Source organism: Eptesicus fuscus, chromosome 7 (assembly GCF_027574615.1).
Source record: "Eptesicus fuscus isolate TK198812 chromosome 7, DD_ASM_mEF_20220401, whole genome shotgun sequence".
In the NCBI taxonomy this organism is placed as follows: domain Eukaryota; kingdom Metazoa; phylum Chordata; class Mammalia; order Chiroptera; family Vespertilionidae; genus Eptesicus; species Eptesicus fuscus.
The window spans coordinates 42,120,020-42,142,454 of NC_072479.1; the positions used below are offsets into that span (position 1 = coordinate 42,120,020).

Below are 22,435 nucleotides of genomic sequence, written 5' to 3' on the forward strand. Positions count from 1 at the left end.
ATTTAAGATAGAATACCGGACACCCCCCAAAAGATAATCAAACGAAGACTAAGACTCAAAACCAAGACCTATGGACTCTTCCTTTCTTTTTCTAAGTGCACACAATGGCAAAGACACAAAGCTGTGACATTTCAGTGATACAATTAGCAACTTGCTTCTTTCTGCCTCCTATTAAACATACCAACTCCCAAATCTGTTCAACTCCTTAGATTTTTTTAAAAATAATTTATTTTATTTTTTCCATCACCATTTATCCCCTCGATGCCCTCTTCTACCTCTACTTAACTCCTTACTTTTTGTCTTAAGGAAAATATTTCTTCCTTCTAGTTCATCTTACATTAAAGTCCTAGGGATAATTTTTGCTCTTAAAGAAGTTATACTTGAATTTGGAAAATGCCACGAAGGCCCTCAAGTTTGTAGGCCGACATTTCTTATTTCATATTATTTTTATTTCTTGAAAATTACATTTTATAACCACTAACATTTTCTAGTGTTTCAAGAAGGTATTTATAATCAATGAAAATTCTAGAAGACGTAGGTGGGTAAATTATATCTTAGGGAATATAGAAAAGTCTTAAAGAATGTTTAAGAGCAATAATGTATAGGTCCATGTTCGTTTCTTGAAACCATAATGTCATAAGAATAGGGTGTAACTTTCCCAGTGTAAGGATATTCTGTATGCTTTGATTTCCATCTCTGAATACAAAGCCATCAGTGACTATGATTACTGCAGCATATGTTAAAAGTGAACTTGACAATACTGATTGGTAGCGTAGAAGCTGGGGAGGAAGCTGTCACTAACTAAAAATGTATTGTGGCCCCAAAATGAATTCTCTAAATTTTTTAAATAACTGCAGGATTACATGTTGGTAATTTGGGAAATTTCCATTTTCCAGATTTTAGTTTAAACTGAACATGTGGTCAATGGATAGAATGCCGGCCTTTGGACTGAAGGGTCCCAGGTTCAATTCCAGTCAAGGGTACATGCCTGGGTTGTGTGCTCAATCCCCAGTGTGGGGTGTGCAGGAGGCAGTCAATCAATAATTCTCTCATCATTGATGTTTCTATCTCTCTCCCTTTCCCTTCCTATCTGAAATCAATTTAAAAAAAAAAATGGTGCATGTGATCTGAGAAAGATTCCCTCCTCCTGCATTGTTCAGTGGGAAAATTATAAGGAGTTAGAATTATGAGTCTGGATTCATGAAGGCCAGAAACCCATGTCCCCGTTACTCATTAGTGAGAATGCAAAACATAGGGAGTAAGACATACCTTCTCACTGGCCCATCCCATTTGGCCAAGGTGGCATCAAACCCCAAATACTTGGGTTTAGTCTTGAGAATTAGCACTGCCTTTCTCCCCTCACCCTCCAGCCCACCACAAGGGATTCCTAAGGCCACTTACAGTTTTTCGTAATGACCATTTAATAAACTATGCCAAGGAACACTTTGGTACGGCTGCCACTTCAGAGCAGGGGAGCACTGGTCAGCAGGCATCATGTTCTGTCCCTCACTGTCATGGTCTTGCATTTCGCTGCTGTAACTCCTACTCGTCACTGCAAAGAAATAGGTGAGTTAGATCTTTCCCCCAAGGCTCCTTTTCCTAGACTCACAGACAGCTGCATGGAGCTAATGAATAGGCCATCAGAAGGCAGAGTGACTGTGTGGGAAGCAACAGGGTTGGGAGGCAAGAGGCATGTAGCTAGCCTTGTTTCCTCATCTGTAGAAAGAGCAGCTTGAGGTCAGTGGTCTCTAAGCCTGAGGAGGGCGGGAGACCCAGCCAGGCTTGGCCAATCCAAGTACAGCATTCACTAGTGTGTCCATAATTGCATCAGGGAGACACCTGGCCTAATCCAACCCAAGCAGAGTGGATTTCAGCACCACTGGAATGCAGGTTCAAAGATGCTACGATTTTTGCATGAGGTTTGAACCTGGGAGATACATCTCCAAGAGCTGCTGGCACCATCCAGGGACATAAGGGACACGCCTCTCTGGGAAGAAGCCAGCACAGTAGAAGGCACATTGAGAATGAAGGGCACCCCGTCTGATGGGGTGATTTGAGTTCTGGGGTCCAATCTTAAACTCCTGGGTTCCAGAAGTCAATAAATCCTCTAGTTGTTTGTTTGTTTGTTGCTTAAGGCCGTTTGAGGTTTGGGTTTTTGTCTTTTGTTTATTTGCTTTTGTGCATTGCAAACAGCATATTCTAATTCGTTACAGGTCCCTGGTGGCACCAAGATTCTGTGGTCCCAACTAGCTTTTGAACTTAGATGAGTTATTTTTTCACATAGTGTCCTACTTCCCTCAACTGTGAAACAGAAATGAAAACAGGTGCCCTGCCCAACTTGCAACATTACACAGCAGAGAAAATATAGTGACAGCACTTTCAGAAGCTGATACCAGGAGAGAGTGACAGCGATTTCACACGTGCAAGCTACTGTTTTTGCATAACTTGCACGTTGTCTTAATGTGAGTGTGCCTCCAAACTGTACGATTCAACCACAGATAATTTTAATGTGAAGTCGATTGGTACGTTTGCTGTTCCTCTTTTCTTTGAACTCCTCCACCACTACTCATGCCTGACATCAGGAGTGAAAGGGAAACAGTGGTTGTTTGTGAGATCAGGTGCAGGCTGTAAGAACGATGCAGAAATATGACATTAGCTCCTACAGAGTGCACTTAGCCCACAGCTTGGAAAAAGTGCAGGGGGGTGTGGCTGGGTTTCCTTTCACTCACCCAACTTTCTTTGTTTATACTTTCACTAGAGGCCCGGTGCACGGATTCATGCACATTGAAAGGAAATTAATTAGAAGGTGGCTGGCAAGGCGGTACTGGCCAGGATGACCAGGGCTCAAAGGGCATCTGTGGAGTGAGTGGGGTCCCTCCGGCAGGTGGGGCCTTTGGCCTGGCCTGTGAGGATTGGGCCAAAACCGGCAGTTCAACATCCCCTGAGGTCCCAGAGTGCGAGGGGCCACTCTGCAAAGTTGCTGTCGCTCAGCAGCTCCTGTGTTGAGTGTCTGCCCTCTGGTGATCAGTGCATGTCATAGCTACCAGCTGGTCGGCCAGTCAGCCAGTAGGCTGGTTGCTTAGCCTTTTATATATATATAGATTGAGGATTTCCTAAAATAAATAAATGAGCTGTTTCAGGTTGCTTTTGATCCAAAATGCCACAGAAAATGTGCTTTTCTTGGGGTATCACTATTACATGTCATCTCAGCAACACATCTACTTTTTTGTTTTTTTGTAAATATGGATTTGGGAATGATTTCTCAAAACCCTGAGAAATGTTTTCCCAGCTGTGAATGAGGAGGTCAGCAATGCAAGGAGCTCTTTATGTCCTCACTCCTCCAAAAGTTATCTGGCCTTAAATATTTTCAAAACTACAACAACAACAACAACAACAACAACAACAACAACAAACCTTTCTAATATCCTCCTGTTTATACCAAGTTCAGAGAAAGGGAGAAACTGGTTCTTCCAGCTCTCCTTCCTCTCTCCTCCAATGAAGAGAAAGTAAGTGAAGTTCAAGAACTTCAAGTTTGGAAAGAGTTTCAATCACAACTCTACGCTCAGTGGCTATCCGATCTTAGGGAATGGTTTAAGGACTCTGGGCTTCAGTTTCTTCATCTGCAAAATGGGAGTCACCTTAGGACACCTCCCAGGATTATTGAAGGGATTCCATGAGTAATGTCTGTAAGTGCTTAGCAGAGTGTCTGTCACCAGTAAGAGTTTAGACAGTGGTGTCATCATCACACGTACTTGTACCAAGAAGCCTTGGCAAACACTTCCTTTCTTGGCCTCCATGGTAACGCTATCTGATGTGAGAACACCAGCTAATTCAGGCCCTTTCCCACTCAAGCATGGTGGCGAGGGCAAGGTGCCGGGGCAGCAGCCCAAGGCCAGCTCTGCTCCTGGAGGTGCTGGCAGGGAGGGTGGGCAGTGGGAAGAAGGCATTGTCCTCAAGGATAATGGCACTGCCCACCCTTTCTCCTCCTGGCAGCAAGGGTATCGGAGCAGCCACTCCAAAAGGACTGACAAAGCCTGGCTTCTCTGGGAGCTGGCTACCAGCTGGAAAACCCCAGGGATGGGAATCTGGGACCACGAGCTCACACCAAAATTCCAGGCACAAGCCTGGGCCTATTCAAGAGCTTACTAATACTGCTAAGAACATCTACTCTTCCTGTGTGTTTTCTGCACCATGGGCACTGTCCCAGACACCTGACACCCTTTCTCATCAACATTAACTCACCTTCAAGGTAAGGACCCCCTTTTTAATAAACTTTCTTTATTGAAGTATAATATACACAATGAATTATGATCATTAATACACAATTTGATACTTTTTTTTATAGAATGAATTATACCAGGTAACTACCTTCATCAAGAAATAGAACATTCCAGCACTCTAGAAGACACGCCCCCTGCCCTCTTCCCATCACTGCTTTCTTCCGCCCAAGAATAATCACTATTCTGAACTCTAACACCATAGAGAAGTTTACAGAAATGGAATGATATGATAGGTACTCTTATGTGTTGGTTTCTTTTGCCCAAAATTGTGTTTATGAGATTCACTTATTATTGTTGTAAATGGCAATTGTTTGTTCATCTTTGTTGCTGTATAGTACTCCATTGTACAACTATACCACAATTTACCCTGCCCTTGATGGTCATTTGCGTTCTTTTCAGTTTGTGGCTATTATGAGTAATACTGCTATGACTGTTTTTGTGCATGTCTTTTAGTGGCCTACGTACAGATTTCTGTTAGGTATATTCTAGGCGTGGAATCACTGGGTGATAAGATGTGCTTTAGTAGATGCAACCAAACAGACTTAGAAAGTGGTTATAAAGAAAGGATTCTTAATCTCACTCAACAATTGTGGAAACAGGTTCAAAGACCTGAAATAACTGGCTTAGTGTTACAGCATTTAAGTGGAAGAGGCGGGATTCAGACCTTTCTCTTCCCTTCCAGCTACACGTAGGATTTCTTGAGGAAAATGTAACAGAAGAGAGAAGCAGAAATGTGAAGGCAGCAAACTGCCCGAGTCCCAACTTTTTGGAGAAAAACTCATAGCTTAGATTTGAATGTCTTTCAAAATATTTTTTATGCATTCTTTTTTTAATAGTCTTGGGAAACGGTGAAGTAGAACTTATGACTCTTATTTGATAACCAAGGAAAGTGAGGCTTTCAAAGTTCCCAGTTGCTGGAGAGATGAGACAGTCTTCTGACTCTATAGTGTGAATTCAGCCACTGCACCTCTCAGTGGGGGCCAAAGGTCACAACTCTGAAGCTGATAAACCCTTTTATATTTGATGTGCAAACCATATGAGGCCACAGACCCTTTAATATTTGGGGTTCAGATCAGGTGGGACCAGGAACCCTCTCATATTTGGGATCCAGACCACATGGGGTCAGAGCCAGCTATGAGGAGCCTGCCTTCCAGTTGCCTTCTCTCGGAGCAAGATTTTACATACGCTCAAAGCAACCCAGTAATTCTACACTGTGAGCCCTGTAAGTGGGGATCTTGGGAAACTTGGCCAAAGTGAACTGCTTGGAAGAAGGTCACCGGAATATTATCTCCCATCAAAACCCTGCCTGTAAGACTAGCATAAGCTCCCCCTTCCTCTACCCACATGCCATTGCCCCAGGACCTTGGTAAAAACCCTGGGCCTCAGCAACACCAAATCTGAGCTCTCCACGAGAAAATGTTTGCTGAAAATATAAACTGTAATGAAAACATGGCACTTGCAATTACTTGAGTTTTGCCCCCCCCGCCTTTTTTTTTTTTTTTTTTTTTTTGCCATCTGCTCATTATTATTCTAGAACCATTGTCTAGAGCCAATTATCTTCAGCCAGCTTTTCAATGACCTTTGAGTGGGTGTTCAACAAGGGATTCAAGGTTTCCTGTCTGCTGGGACATTTCAGAGAGTCTTCCGCGGCTGTTTTCTGGAGTTGGTGACAAATCAATGCCCTTTCCAGGGACAGGCAGCAGAAACTCGTCACAGGATGGAGCTTAACTCTGAAATGGCCAGGGCGATTAGAGCAGCATCTGGTTACAGGAGGAAACCCCTGGAAGGTTTGGGGGACGCGCCTGGTACTCGCAGTGAGCGGTGCCTCTGGGCGAGAGCGAACAGATGGTCCTCTCGTCTGGCTGGGAATGCACTCAGCCCTTTGTGTTTGAGAATCATATTGAAGCTGAAGGCTGGATGCAAGGATGTCTGCAGAAATTAGGAAGGTGGACGGAGAGCTCTATATTATCTGGAAAGGGGCCCTTACTTTGCATTTTGTATTTCTAGGGTTGGAATAAGAAAAACCAAGCAACTGCTGAGCACAGTGGATCTATGCAAAATAAAAGACCGTAGGAGGTTTGGACACACAAGGGCCGGATGTCCAGCACAACTCTGCCACAGCACTCCCAGGAGGTGGCAATGCGTGGGAGTCGGCTGGGAGGGTGAAGGCACCGTCCACTGCAGGACCCCGGGGCCCAGGCTGGAGCTGAGGCCAGAGGTCCCTGAGGCACCGGCTCTTGTGTAGCTGGGACAGGCAGAAGCGCGACCTCAGTGGGCGCTTTCCCACCGCCTGCCTTTGATTATTTACAGGGGCCAATAGACCTGAGGTGTGTATTATCCGTTTCCCTAGCAAGTACCATAGCATTTACTCTGAAAATTCTGAAGTTCAAGGCTCCAGACCAAAAAAAAAAGAAAAGAAAAAAAAAACTTTTCTCAACTCGATCACGTCTCTAAGCTCAAAACACAATGTGTCACATGTTATATAAGACAAAGAAAAACACAATGTCTCATATGTTATAGAAGACAAAGAACAAAGTAGGCTGGCCACTTGGGCATCAGATGCTTGTGCTAAAAGACTTCTAAAATGATGTTACAAAATTTTGAAGCGCTACTGGGAACCTGCTAACTTGAAATAAATGTTAGGGAAACTCAGCTGTCTACCTTCCTGCCCCCTGGAGAAGTCCTCTAAGGTCGTGCTGCTCAGAATAGCTGCCGTGAGCAGCAGCATCCATCGCCGGGAGCCTGTTAGGAAGCTGGGATCTGGGACCCCACCTAGGCTCCCTGCGTCAGCTCTGACTGTCCCCTGCCCGTGCCACCTGTGCCACCGCAGCGGAGGAACTGGCGCTGACAAAGCAGGGAGCCCACCGCAGGCTCTTGAAGGTGCTGCCACCTGGGGAAGGCACAGCTCCCCCAGGCCTGGGGCCTGGGTCCTCTGAGACACACGGTCCTGCAATTGAAAGGACTGGTGTGCCATCTGCAGCAGAGACAGCAAACTGCATCTCCTCCTGGGAGCTCCCGTATGACCCCACTTAAGACTGCAAGAAACATTATGTCAACTGGGAAGAAAGAAACTCCCAGGGTCAATTACTGTCCTTTTATGAGAGAGAAAAAATTTTGTAGGGCTGCTCCAAGGCTAGTTTAAAAAAAAAAAAAAAAAAAGCCCTGGCTGAATGGGATGGGCAGCGACACCCTGCCCCCCTCCTCCCACCGCCATTGGCTCACTTGGTCCGGAGTCGTGGGCCCACATTCGACAGTCCCTGGAGTCCTCCAGCGTCTGTGTGCACTTTCTCTTCTTTGTTGGTGGCAATGAGGCTCTAAAATCAAGAAACCAAAATGAAGTTAGGCTCCTTCTTTGCTCTCCATGTCACAGTAAATAAAATTTAATGTCCCAGTCCCCTGTTCTTTGCCTTCTTAAGTCTAATTCTAATGAACTAATGTTCCTTGGGCCCTTACTCGTCTGCAAAACCAGGTCTATGCATGGAGTGGACAAAGCAAGCCCCTACTCCATGAGTCCTACTGGTCTCAAACTTCATTTCCCCTACTCAATGGACCTGGATTCACCTACTCGAAAAATGAACTGACAGCCCTGGCCCGTGTGGCTCAGTGGGTGGGCGTCTTCCCGTGCACCAAAAGGTGGCCAGTTTGATTCCTGGTCAGGGCCCAGGGCCAGGTTGCAGGCCCGATCCCCAGGGCCACGCACCAGTTGATGTTTCTCTCTCCCTCTCCCTTACTCTCTCTCAAAAATTCAATTTAAAATCTTTAGAAAAATAAAATAAAATAAACTGACAAAGACAGAGGACTCATTGAGACAGAGAAGATACCGACTTAAAATACAGGTATATATTTTACACCTGAAATTTTTTCACAATTTTCTATGGCCTTTACTCTTTTTTTTGGCCATCTTCTAAGTCCAACAGTTGGAATGAAAGGGAAAAGGGGGGGGGGGAGAGGAAGGAAAAAAGAAGAAAGGAATATTAGTGAATGTTTAATTGAGAGATATTTTTCTGAGAGCTCAGGCACAAATTGCCTTGAGTACTCTACCTGTGGCTGCACGAGCAAACAGGGCTTTCTCCACCCCCAGCATCTCCCTATGCATCTCCCTATGCATTCCTGATACTTTCGCTTTTCATCGAATGAGAAGGACCTTGAGTTTAGTGGGTTTTAAATGAATAGGTGGTAAAGCCAAGAGCACTGGGCCTGGCCGTGTCTAATATATGTCTCAACACTGCCACCTCCTGGACAGGACGCCACTGTTCACTCTCTACTGGCGCTGCCTGGGGCGGGCTGCTCCGAGGTCTTTCATAACCGAGTATCTTGCTCTTTACCCAGGGCTGTGGCACAGAGGCTGCTGGCAGTAAGAACAACTTGTCCCCAGATGAGAGGACACAGACTGGTCCAGGGCGGTGGCGGGGTGACCGGTGTTCGGGCCGCAGCTGGGAAAGCCGTGGTGGGCAAGGCGGGAGGCGCTCCCTTGGGAGGAGCTCTGTGGGGGGTGCTCAGGCAGGGTCCCGGGTGCAGCAGCAGAGTGGGGGAGAGCAGCTGGGGTCCTCACAGCCGGGCAGCAGGCACCTGCGGGGACACACAGGTGAGAAGGGCCTCTTCCCCGCCACCCAGAGCTGAAGAAGGTGCACGTTGTGCGGGAGGCGCAGGGCACTCACCTTTGACCTGTGGAGGAGAGCAGGAGTCTGACGCAGAGGAGGGTGGGGTATCTGGGAGCTGGCCTTGCCTGAGGATAAACCAGACATGCGTTGCTTTTTTTGTAGTAACTATTCCATCATTACATTTTTGTCACAAGCGGAGGCGGCCCTCAGTGTACAGCACCTCCCGGGACGGTTCCAGGTGCTCCAGGGGGCAGAGCCCACCGGACCACGCCCAGGGTCCTGTATTAAATGAACGGGGCTTTGAGTCAGACAGGCCTGGGTTTGAGTCCCAGCTCTTCCACTTCTCAGCTGTGTATCCATAAACAAGTCCTGAGCCTTTCCAGGCCCTGGGTTCCTCGCCTACAAATCGGGAATGTTCATTACACCTTCCTCATAGCTTCACTGTGAGAATTAAATGAGACACTGTGTGCAAACCCATAATGCCCCAAACCTAGAGAGTGCCCAGGAAACTGAAATTAACATTATTATCGCTTTTGAACATTTTCAAAGCACTTACACCAGAGAGATACAGTTTGGGCTAAGACAAATAAAGCAAGAGTTTTCCAGATGTGCTTTGGGAGATCCCAAAGTTCTTGGCAGTAGCTCAGGGTTGCATAAAAGAAAAATGTTAATACCTTGGCAGGGAGGGGACCATAACATTTATATATTGAGGTGCAAGTAAAATTTTATTTAAAAAAAAATGAGTACCACTACTAACAAAGTGTGAAAACTTCTGTTCCAAAAAACCTACCAGTCCCTAATGGCTCAGAAAGTCTGTGATCCTAAGTCATACCTAAGCACCACCACCCTCCACTTGATTCTCTTGCTGGAGAGTAAGCCGTCATGTTTTTCTTGGTTGACTAAGACTTCACGCTTGTACAATAAAGAGAAAAGTCTGCTTTTATTATTTACTAGGAAAGTCATGCTTTCTCCTCAAATTGATCCTTCATAATTGATTCACTTCTTACTAATAAGGGAAGAGAGAACAAACATACTTTTAAAAGTTCTCAAAAAACCCCACCCACCCGAATGAAAGTAAAGGAATAAAGAAGCATAAACACAAAAGGACATAGAGCGCATGAGCAGAGACCACACCAGGCCATATTTCAATGACACTGGTGCAGACAGAAGTAGTGTGGATGGGAACTGAACCACAGGATGGAAAAAGCCGAAACAAGACTTCCTGGGATGGCGGAGGGGACGTAGGAGCCAACAGGAAATTATCTAATTCAAATACAAATCCAGAAAAGCCCAAGACATTGGAGTTACCAGGAGCCTCTGAATTTGGGGGCTAAAACTAAAAGGATCCCTTGAAAATTAGATGAAGGGACAGCCAGACCCTTAGATAATCTTCCCCAACCTGTACAGCCAGGCAACCAACTCCATCCGCCCAACAGAAGCTGAAAAAGCTTCCGCTCTGGAGAAATGAATCCCAGGAGACTATGGAGCTACTGGGATAAAAATGGAAAGATTAATTAAAAGTCCAAATGCTGAACTGAGACCTTTCCTTAACTTGGCTTTGCAGGCATTCAAGCAGGTTTCTCACAGTGGAAATGGAAGGTTGTTCCCTAGAAAATTCTGATGTGCTTGGGGCGGGGGCGGGGGGGGGGGAGGGGGACGGGAAAGGGGGGACAATCATATTTTGAAGTCACCCAAGAAAATAGCCAGTCCCTGCCCGATCACTCTACAACGAAGCTCATCCTTTGAGAAGAATGGCTTGCACACAGAATATCTTAAACAACAACCAACAAGGAAGGAGCAGACGTTTTCAGAAAACCTTTCACGTTGAGGACAGAGAACAAACAGCTAGATACATAAGGAGTGCAAAAGAAACACAAAAAGCTCTTCTGCTTCTGATATGACTGGTGAGCTCCTACCAGACCTGACCCTCCCACAGATAAAAGCTATGAACTCTGGGGGGAAAAAATTGTAATCTACCCCAAAACAATGAAAAGTGGGCAAACGCAAGAAGATTCTAGAGGGGCACTGAAACTTGGACAGAGATAATGGCATAAGATGAGTTACTTGTTTACAGCTCTTAGCTTTAGGGCCGGTTGAAGTCAGACCCACAAAACAGCTAAAATGCCCATAGAAACCTACAAACTTTCTGGCCTAAGGAACTGGAGAACAGAGTGTGAGGCAAACACAGCTCCTGCAAGAGAAAGAGGAATCTTGGAAAAGAGAGAGCTAGAGAGAAGAAACCCCAGATTCTACAGGTAAACTCTGCCCAAGTGTCTGGCTGACTCCTGAGCCATCCATGTGTGGGGCTAAATTCACACAGCCCAGCCAAAGGAAAAAGGACTAAATTGAATTTGAGCTACTGCCCAAGAGATAGACTTTACAAATTGAGTCTAGGCAAAGTAATTGCCTTGTAAAACAAAAATATACAGGGTGTCCCAAAAAACTTATACACACTTTAACAGCTGATAGCTCATTTGATGGTTTGTTGTGGTGGTGGTTTTTAGATTTAACCCATTGGAATTAATAAATATTCAAAGTGTGTATACATTTTGAGGACACCCTGTATATACTCTTCAGAGGAATATAAAGTAATCCAGAGAATCACCATGTCCGGGATACAATTAAGAATTCCTCAATGACTTAATAGGAATAAGTATCTTTTGGTTACCAACTCTAAGTTGACAAATAACTGAGAAAACAACTCCTAAAAGAATGTTATCCATAAATATACAATTCATTATTCCAACAACAGCAAACAGAGAACTACTCAATAAAGAAACAGAAAAATGTAGCCCAGCCTCAAGGGAAAGAACAGTCCATGGACACTAATCCAGAACTGATTCAGATACTAAATTAGCAAAAAGGAATTTTAAGCAGTGATTGTAACTAAGCTTAATGGAGTAGAAGAAAACGTGTTTGTAAAAAAATTTTTAAATATAAAATCTCAGCAAAGATATAGACACTATTAAAAAAGAACTAAATGGAAATTCTAGAATTGAAGACAATTTTAGATATGAAACTTTAAAATTTTTAAAAATCACTGGGTGGCATAACAGAACTTGAAGATAGATCAATAGATATCATTCAATCTAAAGAACAGAGAAAAAAATGAATTAAAAGAGACTCAGGAACTTATGGAGAGGGTGGAGCAGAAAAATAATGATATAATGGCCCCAAACTTCCCAAACTTGGTAAAAGACATAAATGTATAGGTTCAAGAAGCTCAGCAATCTTAAGCAAAGTAGATAATGAGAAAACCACACGTAGGTCATCAAAGTCACATAGCCATAAACAAAAAATAAAAGTAGCTTCAAAAGTAACCAAGGAAAAACAACGTATTACATGTAAGGTAACAGTGATTAAATGATCTGTGACTTCTAATCAAAATCTCCAGGGGCAGTAAGAGTCCAATATCTCTAAAGTGCTAGAGAAAATAAAAACTGACAATCTAGAACTTTATATCCAATGAAACTATCTCTCAAGAATGAAAGCAAAATAAAGACATTTTTAGATGAAAAACAATTTTTAAGTGAATCCATGAATAGATATGCACAATGAGAAATGCTCAAGGCATTATTCAGGGTAAAGGGAAATACAGATGAAAACTTGAAAGTTTAGGAAGAAATGCAGAGAATGAAAAAATGGTCTATATCTGAATGCAAATTACTTTTTCTCTTAATTTTTAAAAAAATACATAGGACTGTAGCAAGCAAAAGTTATGACATTATCTTGTAGAGTTTATATTGTGTGTAGTTATAATACTTAGGACAACTATAGTATAGAGGATGGGACTGGGGGATAAATGGAATTATACAGTTGACGGTTCCACATTTCTGAGATAACATTAAGTTATTAAAATGTATAAAGTAAGAAGACCAATAAAAGAGGAAGGGGGCTGGGGGGGGGGTGGGAAGAGATTAACCAAAGAATTTATATGCATATATGCATAACCCATGGACACAGACAATAGTTCATTGAAGGCCTGGGTGAGGGGTGGGGAGAGTGTGAGAGCGGGTGGAGAAGGTCAATGGGGGAGGAAAAGGGGACATCTGTAATACTTTCAACTATAAAGATAAATTTTTTTAAAAAACATCATTTAAATAAAAGGTGGCAGAAATATCTAAAAGGGTTAAAAAGTACCTGCCTCTGGGAGAGCCAAATTCAGGGACATGGGAGCAGGGCAGAAGATTGCCGGTTTTCATTATGAGCCATATATATGGCACCATTCGACTTCTTAAATTCTGCACATGGGTCGCTCTGATAAATCTACGAATTAAATTTGGTGATTGACTGTATGACCTTAAATGCCACATTCAAGGCAGTTAAGTTACCTTTACATTAGCAGCACCACTAAATTCAATAATATGAATAGAAACTAACAATCGTAGGTAAATTATAAGTGTACTCGGGAAGTAGGGCATGGCATATTAAAAGCAGGAATGCATGCTCCATTCCTTTGTGGAGAACCGAAGGCCCCTGTGTTCAGTGGCAGCAATGTGTGTTGGTGGTTTTAAAATGAAAATTTTTAAATTTTAAATGCATTCCTCAAAACGTAGTGTCCCTTCCAAAAGGCACCACAGCTACTCCTTTATTTCATTGCATTCCATGCTTGATGCATTTTAACACATTGAAATTTGGCAGTTCTTTTCAGAGAATTTGGGCAAAGAATTAATGATAGCTACTTTCAAACTAGGAAAGTTATTTAAAGTAAGTAAGCAAATTGTTAGAACAAGGGCAATGATTAACTCCAAGGAAAACACTCTTATCTGGAACTGTTTCTAAATTGCTAACTCTTCCCTAATCACAGGCACCGTGGCAGGAATCCCAGGAATGCTCCTGAGACTGGCTTTCGGCTTCCTGCTCTGAATTTACCTAGTAAGCCCAAGAGATTTCATGAAGTGGGCCCAGGAAGCAACAGACACCATGAGTCACTCCTTGAGGGGCCAACTCTGTCTCTAGCTTCTGTAGGAGGGAGTTGTGAAAATAAGAATTTTAGCTGCTGACAAAAAATAGAATAATTTCCCTTCTAAACCCTTTCATCTGAGACACACAACTTGTTTTGAAGGGTGAGTGGAGGTCCAGTCTTTTGGACGTTGAATGTCACGCAAACCCAAAGAGAGGGTGCAAGCGAGACGTGACCCTGCTGCTGGCTGAGGTTACACGTACATCCGTGACATCTGCATTTGCCCCCAAAGCATCCAGTATTTCTTCCAGAATGCAACCAGGCGTGAGCAAGGATTGAGCACCTCGTGTGTGCTGATGGCTCCACTAGGCACCATGCAGGGCACATGGAGTTAAGACACGGGCCTCATGTGAACACCCAGCTGGGACTACTGGCAATCCAACAGTCCGATCCCCAGTTTTCGTCAGTGACTGCCTAGTGCCTTCGCACACCAACTGCCTCTTCTTTCAAGTTCTATCACACAGTGAGCTCAACTTGGCACAGGGCCTGGTACAAAGTTAAATGCCTGGTACTTAATAAATGTGAATTACTGCTTTTTTACACTACGTGGAGTCATAGATGTATCACGAGAGGACTTTCCTGACCACCCACCGTAAAATGGTAGCCTTCCCCCAGCCCTCACTCTCTACCCCCTTACCTTATGCTTACTTTTCTCGTCTTACTGAGTGACTTTATCCTCTCTGCCATTGTCTTTCTCTTCCCACTAGAGTGGCGCACGGGCAATGAAGTCCCAACAGTGAAGGAATGGGAAGAGGAGGTAATAAGGATTTATAAATAAGGATTTATTTTTAAATTCTCTACAGAATTTAAAAATAATCTTTAAATTCTCTACAGAATTTAAAAATAATCTTTAAACTTACCCAAAAAAATCATCCTGCTTTATCACCACATACCACTAACTCAGAGAAAAATGCCTGGGTGCCCTACCAGGGCAGACGGCTTCCCACCACACTGCCCTTAGCAGAGGGCTCATCTGTTTTGTTCGCTGTTGTATCCCAGTCCCCAAATATAAAAATTGTTATTGAAAGTATTTTCTTCAGTTTTTCATGTGTACGATTTGTCCTCCCACATGGACATTCACATAAAGAGCATGTCTTAACATTCTGTGTGTGTGTGTGTGTGTGTGTCTTACATAGTGCCGGGTTGTGAGCACATGGTAGACACTCAATAAATACTTGGCCAGCTTCTTTGGGTTTGTACCCACACCCAGAACTTGGGCGAGGAAAGGGGCGTCGCAGAAGTGGCGTCAGTGGATAAGGGAGCCTAAGAAAATCATGACGGGGCAGCGAGAGGCAAGGAAAGCGTGATGCCACTCCTCCCCTCTGGCCCCGCGTTAGCAAATGGCAAGGACCTGACCCCATCACCACCCTTCTCTGCTGCTTTAGAAACAGATAGCCTGTCTGAAGAACCTACTCTGGGCCAGACACAGAGCTAGCTCTCTGCATGTGTTGATTCATCTGATCTCTACTACCACCACATGAAAGGTACTGTTATTGCGCCTATTCCACACGCAGTGAAACTGAGGCTTCAGGTTATTCGTCTGGCCACTAATCAAGCTGGAATCAAGTGGTCTATCACCAGAGTTCATGCTCTAAAGAACACGGTGTTCTCAATACAGGCACTCCTAATCAAATGTAAAACCAGAGGCCCTGGCCAGTGTTGCCCAGTAGTTAGAGTGTCAGCCCGCACACCTAAGGGTTATGAGTTCAATTCCCAGTCAAGGATACGTATCTGAGTTGTAGGTTTGATCCCTGCCCTAGTCAGGGCGCATGCAGGAGGCAACCAATTGGTGTGGCTCTCTCACATCGATGTTTCTCTCTTCCCCTTTCTTTAAAAAATCAAAGGAAAGAATATCCTTGAGTGAGGAATAAGTAAATAAATAACGTAGGTAAATAAGTTTTAAAAACCCACAAAACTGTAAGTTATTTCATTTTCCACAAATATGTTTAGAATCGAGAAATCAGCAGCAATGTTTTAGCCCAAGATCCTGCTTAGTCCTTCTCCCACGGAATCAGTTTGAACCAGAAGGCAGACGGGTCAATGAACTCACACAGCCTTTAACAAGCTCTTCTCACAGAACTGCGTGTGTTACCTCGCTGCCTTGCGCAACACCACCGTGAAGAGCTTATCAGCCCCACTCTGCGGCGACAGAATTCAACATGCAGCTGGTCATTGACTCCTACCTCATTTGCCATCCAACCCCAATAAGCCACGTCCTAGGTAAACCCCAGAATATGAGGCGCTTACGCTCAGCTATTGGAGTGAAATTAAATGAAATCTGGAGTTGATGCTTCATGGACCTAATGGGTCTCTAAGGCCCCTCCTATGAAGTCACTGTGAATAGGAGGCACCTCACATGTTTTTGAAGGAAACAAAATCTGTTTTGAAGGTGCACTAGTCTATTTTCCAGAGTCTTCCTTCCTTCCGCTAGACACACACACACACACACACACACACACACACACCCCTCATCTCTTTCCCTGCACCCTCCAGCGTTTTATGCTGTCCCCTCCATATCTAGCCTCCCTCCCTCCAAGCAGCTCTCCACCTGGACACTTCCCCCCGTGTCCAGCTAGCCCAGCTCCCCTTGTCTCTAGCAGGCAGCGGGCTGCCGAACCCAGGGACTTAGAGAGGACTTGGGCCTGCTCCTGCTGCGCACACCGCTGCCCTGACCTCGGCCACACGGGAAATAAAGGTTTAAGGGTAATTTTCAGAAACCTTCACCAGCAGGACTGCCCAGCCCAACATTCCCATCAGGTTCACACGGAAACCTGAGAAAGCCCTGAGCAGCTATCCCAGGCTCACCCACGGGTGCGTGCCTCCCGGAAGGAGCTCCCAGCCAGATGAGTTTGAAGAGCACTACCTTCGCCTTCCTCGTTGCACATCAGCACAGCGGAGGTCCTGGAAAGCGCTGCAGCCAAGGGGATCATTGGATTTTAATCTAGTGGGTCATGAGCTCATTTATGGATCATGGGACTTTCATCCTCCCCCCCTCACCCCCCGCAGCATTTCATGGGACCAGTTTTCCACAGAGCACGTAGGAGCATCTATTTTACAGAGCCCATAGCCCCACTTTTTTTTTTTTAATATATATTTTATTGCTTTTTTACAGAGAGGAAGAGAGAGGGATAGAGAGCCAGAAACATCGATGATAGAGAGACATCGATCAGCCGCCTCCTGCACAACCCCTACTGGGGATGTGCCCGCAACCAAGGCACATGCCCCTGACCGGAATCAAACCCGGGACCCTTGAGTCCACAGGCCGACACTCTATCCACTGAGCCAAACCGGTTTCGGCCCATAGCCCCACTTTTTAACAGGTTTGAGATTTGAAGATCTGCCTAGGTCTAGGACAGTGGTCAGCAAACTCATTAGTCAACAGAGCCAAATATCAACAGTACAACGATTGAAATTTCTTTTGAGAGCCAAATTTTTTAAACTTAAACTTCTTCTAACGCCACTTCTTCAAAATAGACTCGCCCAGGCCAGTGGTATTTTGTGGAAGAGCCATACTCAAGGGGCCAAAGAGCTGTATGTGACTCGCGAGCCGCAGTTTGCCGACCATGGGTCTAGGAGGTTCCAACTGGCTCTCGTAACATTTGCAGCCTAGCGGTCTCTTAGGTTCCTTAAAGAATTGTCACAGACATTTTTTTAAAAAGCACAATTTATAGGCAATATAATAGAGGAGAAGTAATCTGGGTTTGTAGGAAAGCTGGTGTGGAGACCAGCTTTGCTACTTACTGGCTATGAGCTGAGGCAAGAAAACCTACATCCCAGGGCTGTTGGGAGGAATGAAACCAGCCTGCGAAAAGAGCCTGGTGCTTAGAAACACTCCCCACGTGGCCATTTGAATAGGCTGCACGGATGTAATGCTCATGGGACCAGCCCCATCACACTGTGGTCTTGAACTGGGCCTGTGTCCACTTGTTCTCGCTCCCATTTTTACTGCAGCCCCACTGAACTGCATGCACCTGAGCTCTTTTTATCAAGCAATGACAGGTTATCTGATCAGAGGCCTTTTCTTTAACGGGCACAAACGCTGACGATCATGGCAAACTATGTATGGCTCAGAACCATCCTGAGTCACACCTTTTGGCAGATTACTTTGGACACATTTAGGATATTTCCCTAAGGTTCACTGCCCTCCAAAATATCACTTAAAATATCAATTAATCTAAAAGCTGCCTGGAGAAGAAAGGACATGTATTCTAAAGCCAGACACATTTCAATCCCAGCTTTGCCATTTGTTTACCTATAGAGAGTCACTTAACCTCTTTGAACCTCAGCCTCCTCATCTGTAAAATATGGACAATAGTGTGCTTATTTGGCAGAGTTTGTTAAAAGAGTGAGAGGTGTAAAATCAAATATGTAATTAAATAAGCGAATATGTCAAGTGCAAAGAATACTCCGCAACATTTGTAAGTGCTCAACAATATTAACTCCCTCCTTTAGTTCACTTACACACCCCACCCACCCCCAAAGGTAGAGAGTGAAGCTAATTGGGCAAACTAATGGCAAAAGCCTATAGGGAGATATCACTGGTCCTGCGGGAAGGATCATTAGTATCTTGGGGACAAATATTATATGGCAGATTTCAGAACTCCCAGGTAAAATGACAGCTCTTCAAATAAGATTTTTGTTCACTTTTCCCAAAAAAAAACAACAAACAGCTAAAGTTCTCTCTACTCGTCATAAAAGTGATTGAGATGATTAAACAGAACCCTGGTGGTCTCAGCTGCACCTTCTCTTAGGAAGTCACCTAGGAGAGAGAGTGACTAGAAAACTTCTAGCAAATTGTTTCCAGGCCAGGGATGGTAAGGTTATATCCACTGCCCACCCTCCCCACAGGAATTCACGCCTGCTGCTTGAGTGGAGTGAGAGGAATGTGAGGGCAGGCACAGGGCAACTAGTGTCTGGGTTCAGCCCACGCAGTGCCTGGAGCAGAACAGCAGGCTCAAAGTGTGGGCTCAGACATTTGGCAACTTACCAGTTGTGTGTGTGTGTGTGTGTGTGTGTGTGTGTGTGTGTAACTAGCTTGCAAAATGTTGAGCTTCCCTTCTTCCCACGGTCATTTGGTAAGGATGTTTTTATTGGCAAAGAACAACAACACCCAGGTACTAGAAATATCTGAAAACAGGTTTCCCCATAACTATTGACATTCAGGTCTGGTTTCACTGTCTATCTTTCATGGGGGAGAAAAAGGAGGGAATTTACAAGGGTGTTAGTAACAAAATGGAGATGACACAAGAGGGTCAGTAAGCTTGAAGACAGATCAATAGAAATTGTCCAGTATAAACAACAGAGAGAAAAAAGATTGAAAAAATCAAATGAGATTCATGGGCCTGTGTACAGTACTGAAGGCCTAACATTAGTATCTTTACAGTCCTAGGAAGAGGAAAGAAAGATGTTGGTACAGAAAAATAAGTGTAAAGACATAATAGCTGAAAACTTCCCAGATGTAATGAAAACAAATTTACAGATTCAAAAAGTTGAGCAAACCCCAATCAATGTAATCTCCAATATTACCATGCCCATACCCAGCCATATCATAACAAAAACTGCTGGAAACCAAAGGTAAAGAAAATACCTTGTAGCTGGAGAAAAATTATATATTACATACAAGGAAGCAACGACTCAAATAACTGTTTATCATCAGAAGCCATGGAGGTAGGAAGACAGTAGGTCAAAAATGTTTAAGTGCTTGGAAAAAAGAACTTGGAACCAAAATTTCTAAATCCACAATCATTCTCCAATACTTTGCCATTCCTCTTACATTGGTAGATAAAAGTCGACAAAAATTAGCAAGAACATAGAAGACCTGAACAATAATGTCAATCAATTTGACCTAATTAGCATTTATAAACACTCTACCCAATAATTGAATGCACTATCTTGATGAATGGAGCACTCATAAAGTAAACCTTAATAAATGTAAAAGAATTAGGATCATACAAAGCATGTTCTCTGTCTATAATGGAATTAAACTAGAAATCAGTAGCAGAAAAATATATGAAAAATTCCAAAATATTTGGAAATTAAACAATGAAACTCCAACAACCCATGGTTCAAAAGAGGATGTCTCAAGGAAAACTAGAAAGCCTCTTGAGCTGAAAGAAAATTAAAATATACCATACCAAAAACTGAGGGAGGCAGCTAAAAAATACAGAGAGGGAAATGTACTGCACTGCATATTAAATTAGGAAACAATGGACTCAAATCAAGAACTCAAATCAAGCTTCCGCCTTAATAAACTACAAAAAGAAGAGCAAACTAAACCCAAAGCAAGCAGTAGAAGAAAATAATAAAAATAAGAAGTAAAAATCAGTGAAATTGAAAACATGCAAAATGAAGAAAATTAATGAAACCAAAAGCTGCTTATTTGAAAAGATCGATAAAATTGATAAATATCTAATGAGATTGATCAAAAAAAGAAAAAAATTACCTATATGAGGAACAGAAGAGAGCATATCACTATGGACTCCTCAGAGTCTTCAAAAGCTAATAAGAAATATTATGAACAACTCTATGCCCATAAATTTGAAATGGACTGATTCTGGGGTTGGAGAGTTGGGGGGCAAAAAGCTACCAAAACTCACTTAAGGAGAAAGAGATAACATGTATGTATTGGATAAATTTAATTTGTGGTTAAGACTTTCCATCAAAGCAAACTACAGGCACAGATTATTTCACTGGTTAATTCTATCAATTTTAAAGTAAGAAATAAATACAATGCCACAAAATCTCACCTAGAGAATTTAAGAGGAGGGAACACTTTCCAACTAATTTTAAGAGCCTATATTTACCCTGATCCTAAAGCCAGGAAAAAAAGGCATATAAGGAAATACTGAAAACTAATATTCTCATGAACATAGATGCAAAATCTTCAACTTAATTTTAGCAAATTGAATCCAGCAATTGATAAAAAGATAATACATCACAACTAACTAGGTTGTCCTAGGAATACAAATCTGATTCAATATTCAAAAATTAAGCAAAGTAATCCACCATATTAACAAACAGGAGAAAAAAACAATGTGATCATAATATATACAAAAATAACATCTGACAAAATTTGACATCCATTCATGATAACAATTCTTATCAAACTAGGAATAGAAGAGAATGTCCTTAAGCTAATAAAGGGCATGGCAAAAAACTTACAGCTAACTCATACCTAATGATTAAAAAACTGAATTCTTACCCTCTAATATCAAGGACAAGGCAAGAATGTTTGCTCTCACTTCTTCCCTATTCTCTGTTATATCCAAAGTCCTACCCAGTTCAATGTGAAAGAAAAAAATACCAAAAAGTATACAGTTTGGAAAGAAAGATACACAACTGTTCCAATTTGCAAATGACATGATTATCAACATAGAAAATACTAAGAAATCTACAAAAAAGCTCTTAAAGCTAATAAACAGCTTCAGTAAGATTACAAGACCCAAACCCAATATATAAACATCAGTAATATTTCTAATATATTGATTCTGAATAATTGGAACCTAAAATTGGGGTGTGGGGTGGGAGGGAGTATTACAATCACTCAAAGAGAAATATGAAACATATAGATATAAATATTAAAAAAATATTTGAAGACAGATCAATAGAAATTAATCATTATAAACAACAGAGAGAAAAAAAGATTGAAAAAATTAAATGAGATTCAGGGGCCTGTGTACAGTATTGAAGGCCTAACATTAGTATCTTTGCAGCCTTAGGAAGAGGAAAGAAAGATGTTGGCACAAAAAAATAAGTGTAAAGAAATAATAGCTGAAAACTTCCCAGATGTAATTAAAACAAATTTACAGATTCAAAAAGTTGAGCAAATCCCAATCAATGTAATGTGCAAGAAAGAATTTGTATGCTGAAAACTATAAAATACTGATGAAAGAAATCAAAGAAGGTCTAAATAAATGGAGAGATATACCATGTTCATGGATTGGAAAATTCAATTTTGCTAAGATGCTAGTTTTCCTCCAAAGCATTGCTAAGTTTCATACAATCCTAACCAAAATCTCAGTAGGACTACATAGATGTCAACAAACTGATTCTAATATTTATGTGGGAATCAAAGGAACTAGATATCCAAAACAATTTTGAAAAAGAAGAGCAATTTGAAGGACCTACACTACATGATTTTAAGAATTATGATAAAAATAGAGTAATTGGGATAGTGTGGCATTGGCAAAAATGATAGGCACATAGATCAATGGAACAGTAGAGAGTCTATATAGAAATCCAAACAAATATAGGTGACTGATTTTTTTACAACAGCATAAAGTAATTAAATGGAGAAAAGTTTTCAACAAATGATTCTGGAATAATTGGATACCCTATCTAATAAAAGAGTAATATGCAAATTGACCTTCACTCCAACACAAGATGGCCGCCCCATGTGGACACAAGATGGCCAGCAGGGGAGAGCAGTTGGGAGGGATGAGGCCTGCAGGGGATGGCAGTTAGGGGTGACTGGGCTGGCAGAGGAGGGCAGCTGGGGGCAACCAAGCCTGCAGGGGAGGACAGTTGGCGGGGACCCAGGCCTGCAGGGGAGGGCAGTTGGGGGTAACCAGGCATGCAGGGGAGGGCAGTTG

The 22,435-nt window shown here is 42.9% G+C and overlaps 1 protein-coding gene across 1 annotated transcript in view; it reads right to left on the reverse strand.

Annotated features, from left to right (window-relative positions):
- MYRFL (myelin regulatory factor like) overlaps nucleotides 1–22,435 on the reverse strand; it is a 107,507-nt gene that overhangs the window by 55,854 nt on the left and 29,218 nt on the right. The window contains exons 3-6 of the mRNA XM_008155570.3: nucleotides 8,939–9,006; nucleotides 8,606–8,849; nucleotides 7,503–7,594; nucleotides 1,402–1,552 (exon numbers count right to left, since the gene is read on the reverse strand). Coding sequence (XP_008153792.2) covers nucleotides 1,402–1,552; nucleotides 7,503–7,594; nucleotides 8,606–8,849; nucleotides 8,939–9,006 — 555 coding nt within the window. The remainder of the gene's footprint in view (nucleotides 1–1,401; nucleotides 1,553–7,502; nucleotides 7,595–8,605; nucleotides 8,850–8,938; nucleotides 9,007–22,435) is intronic.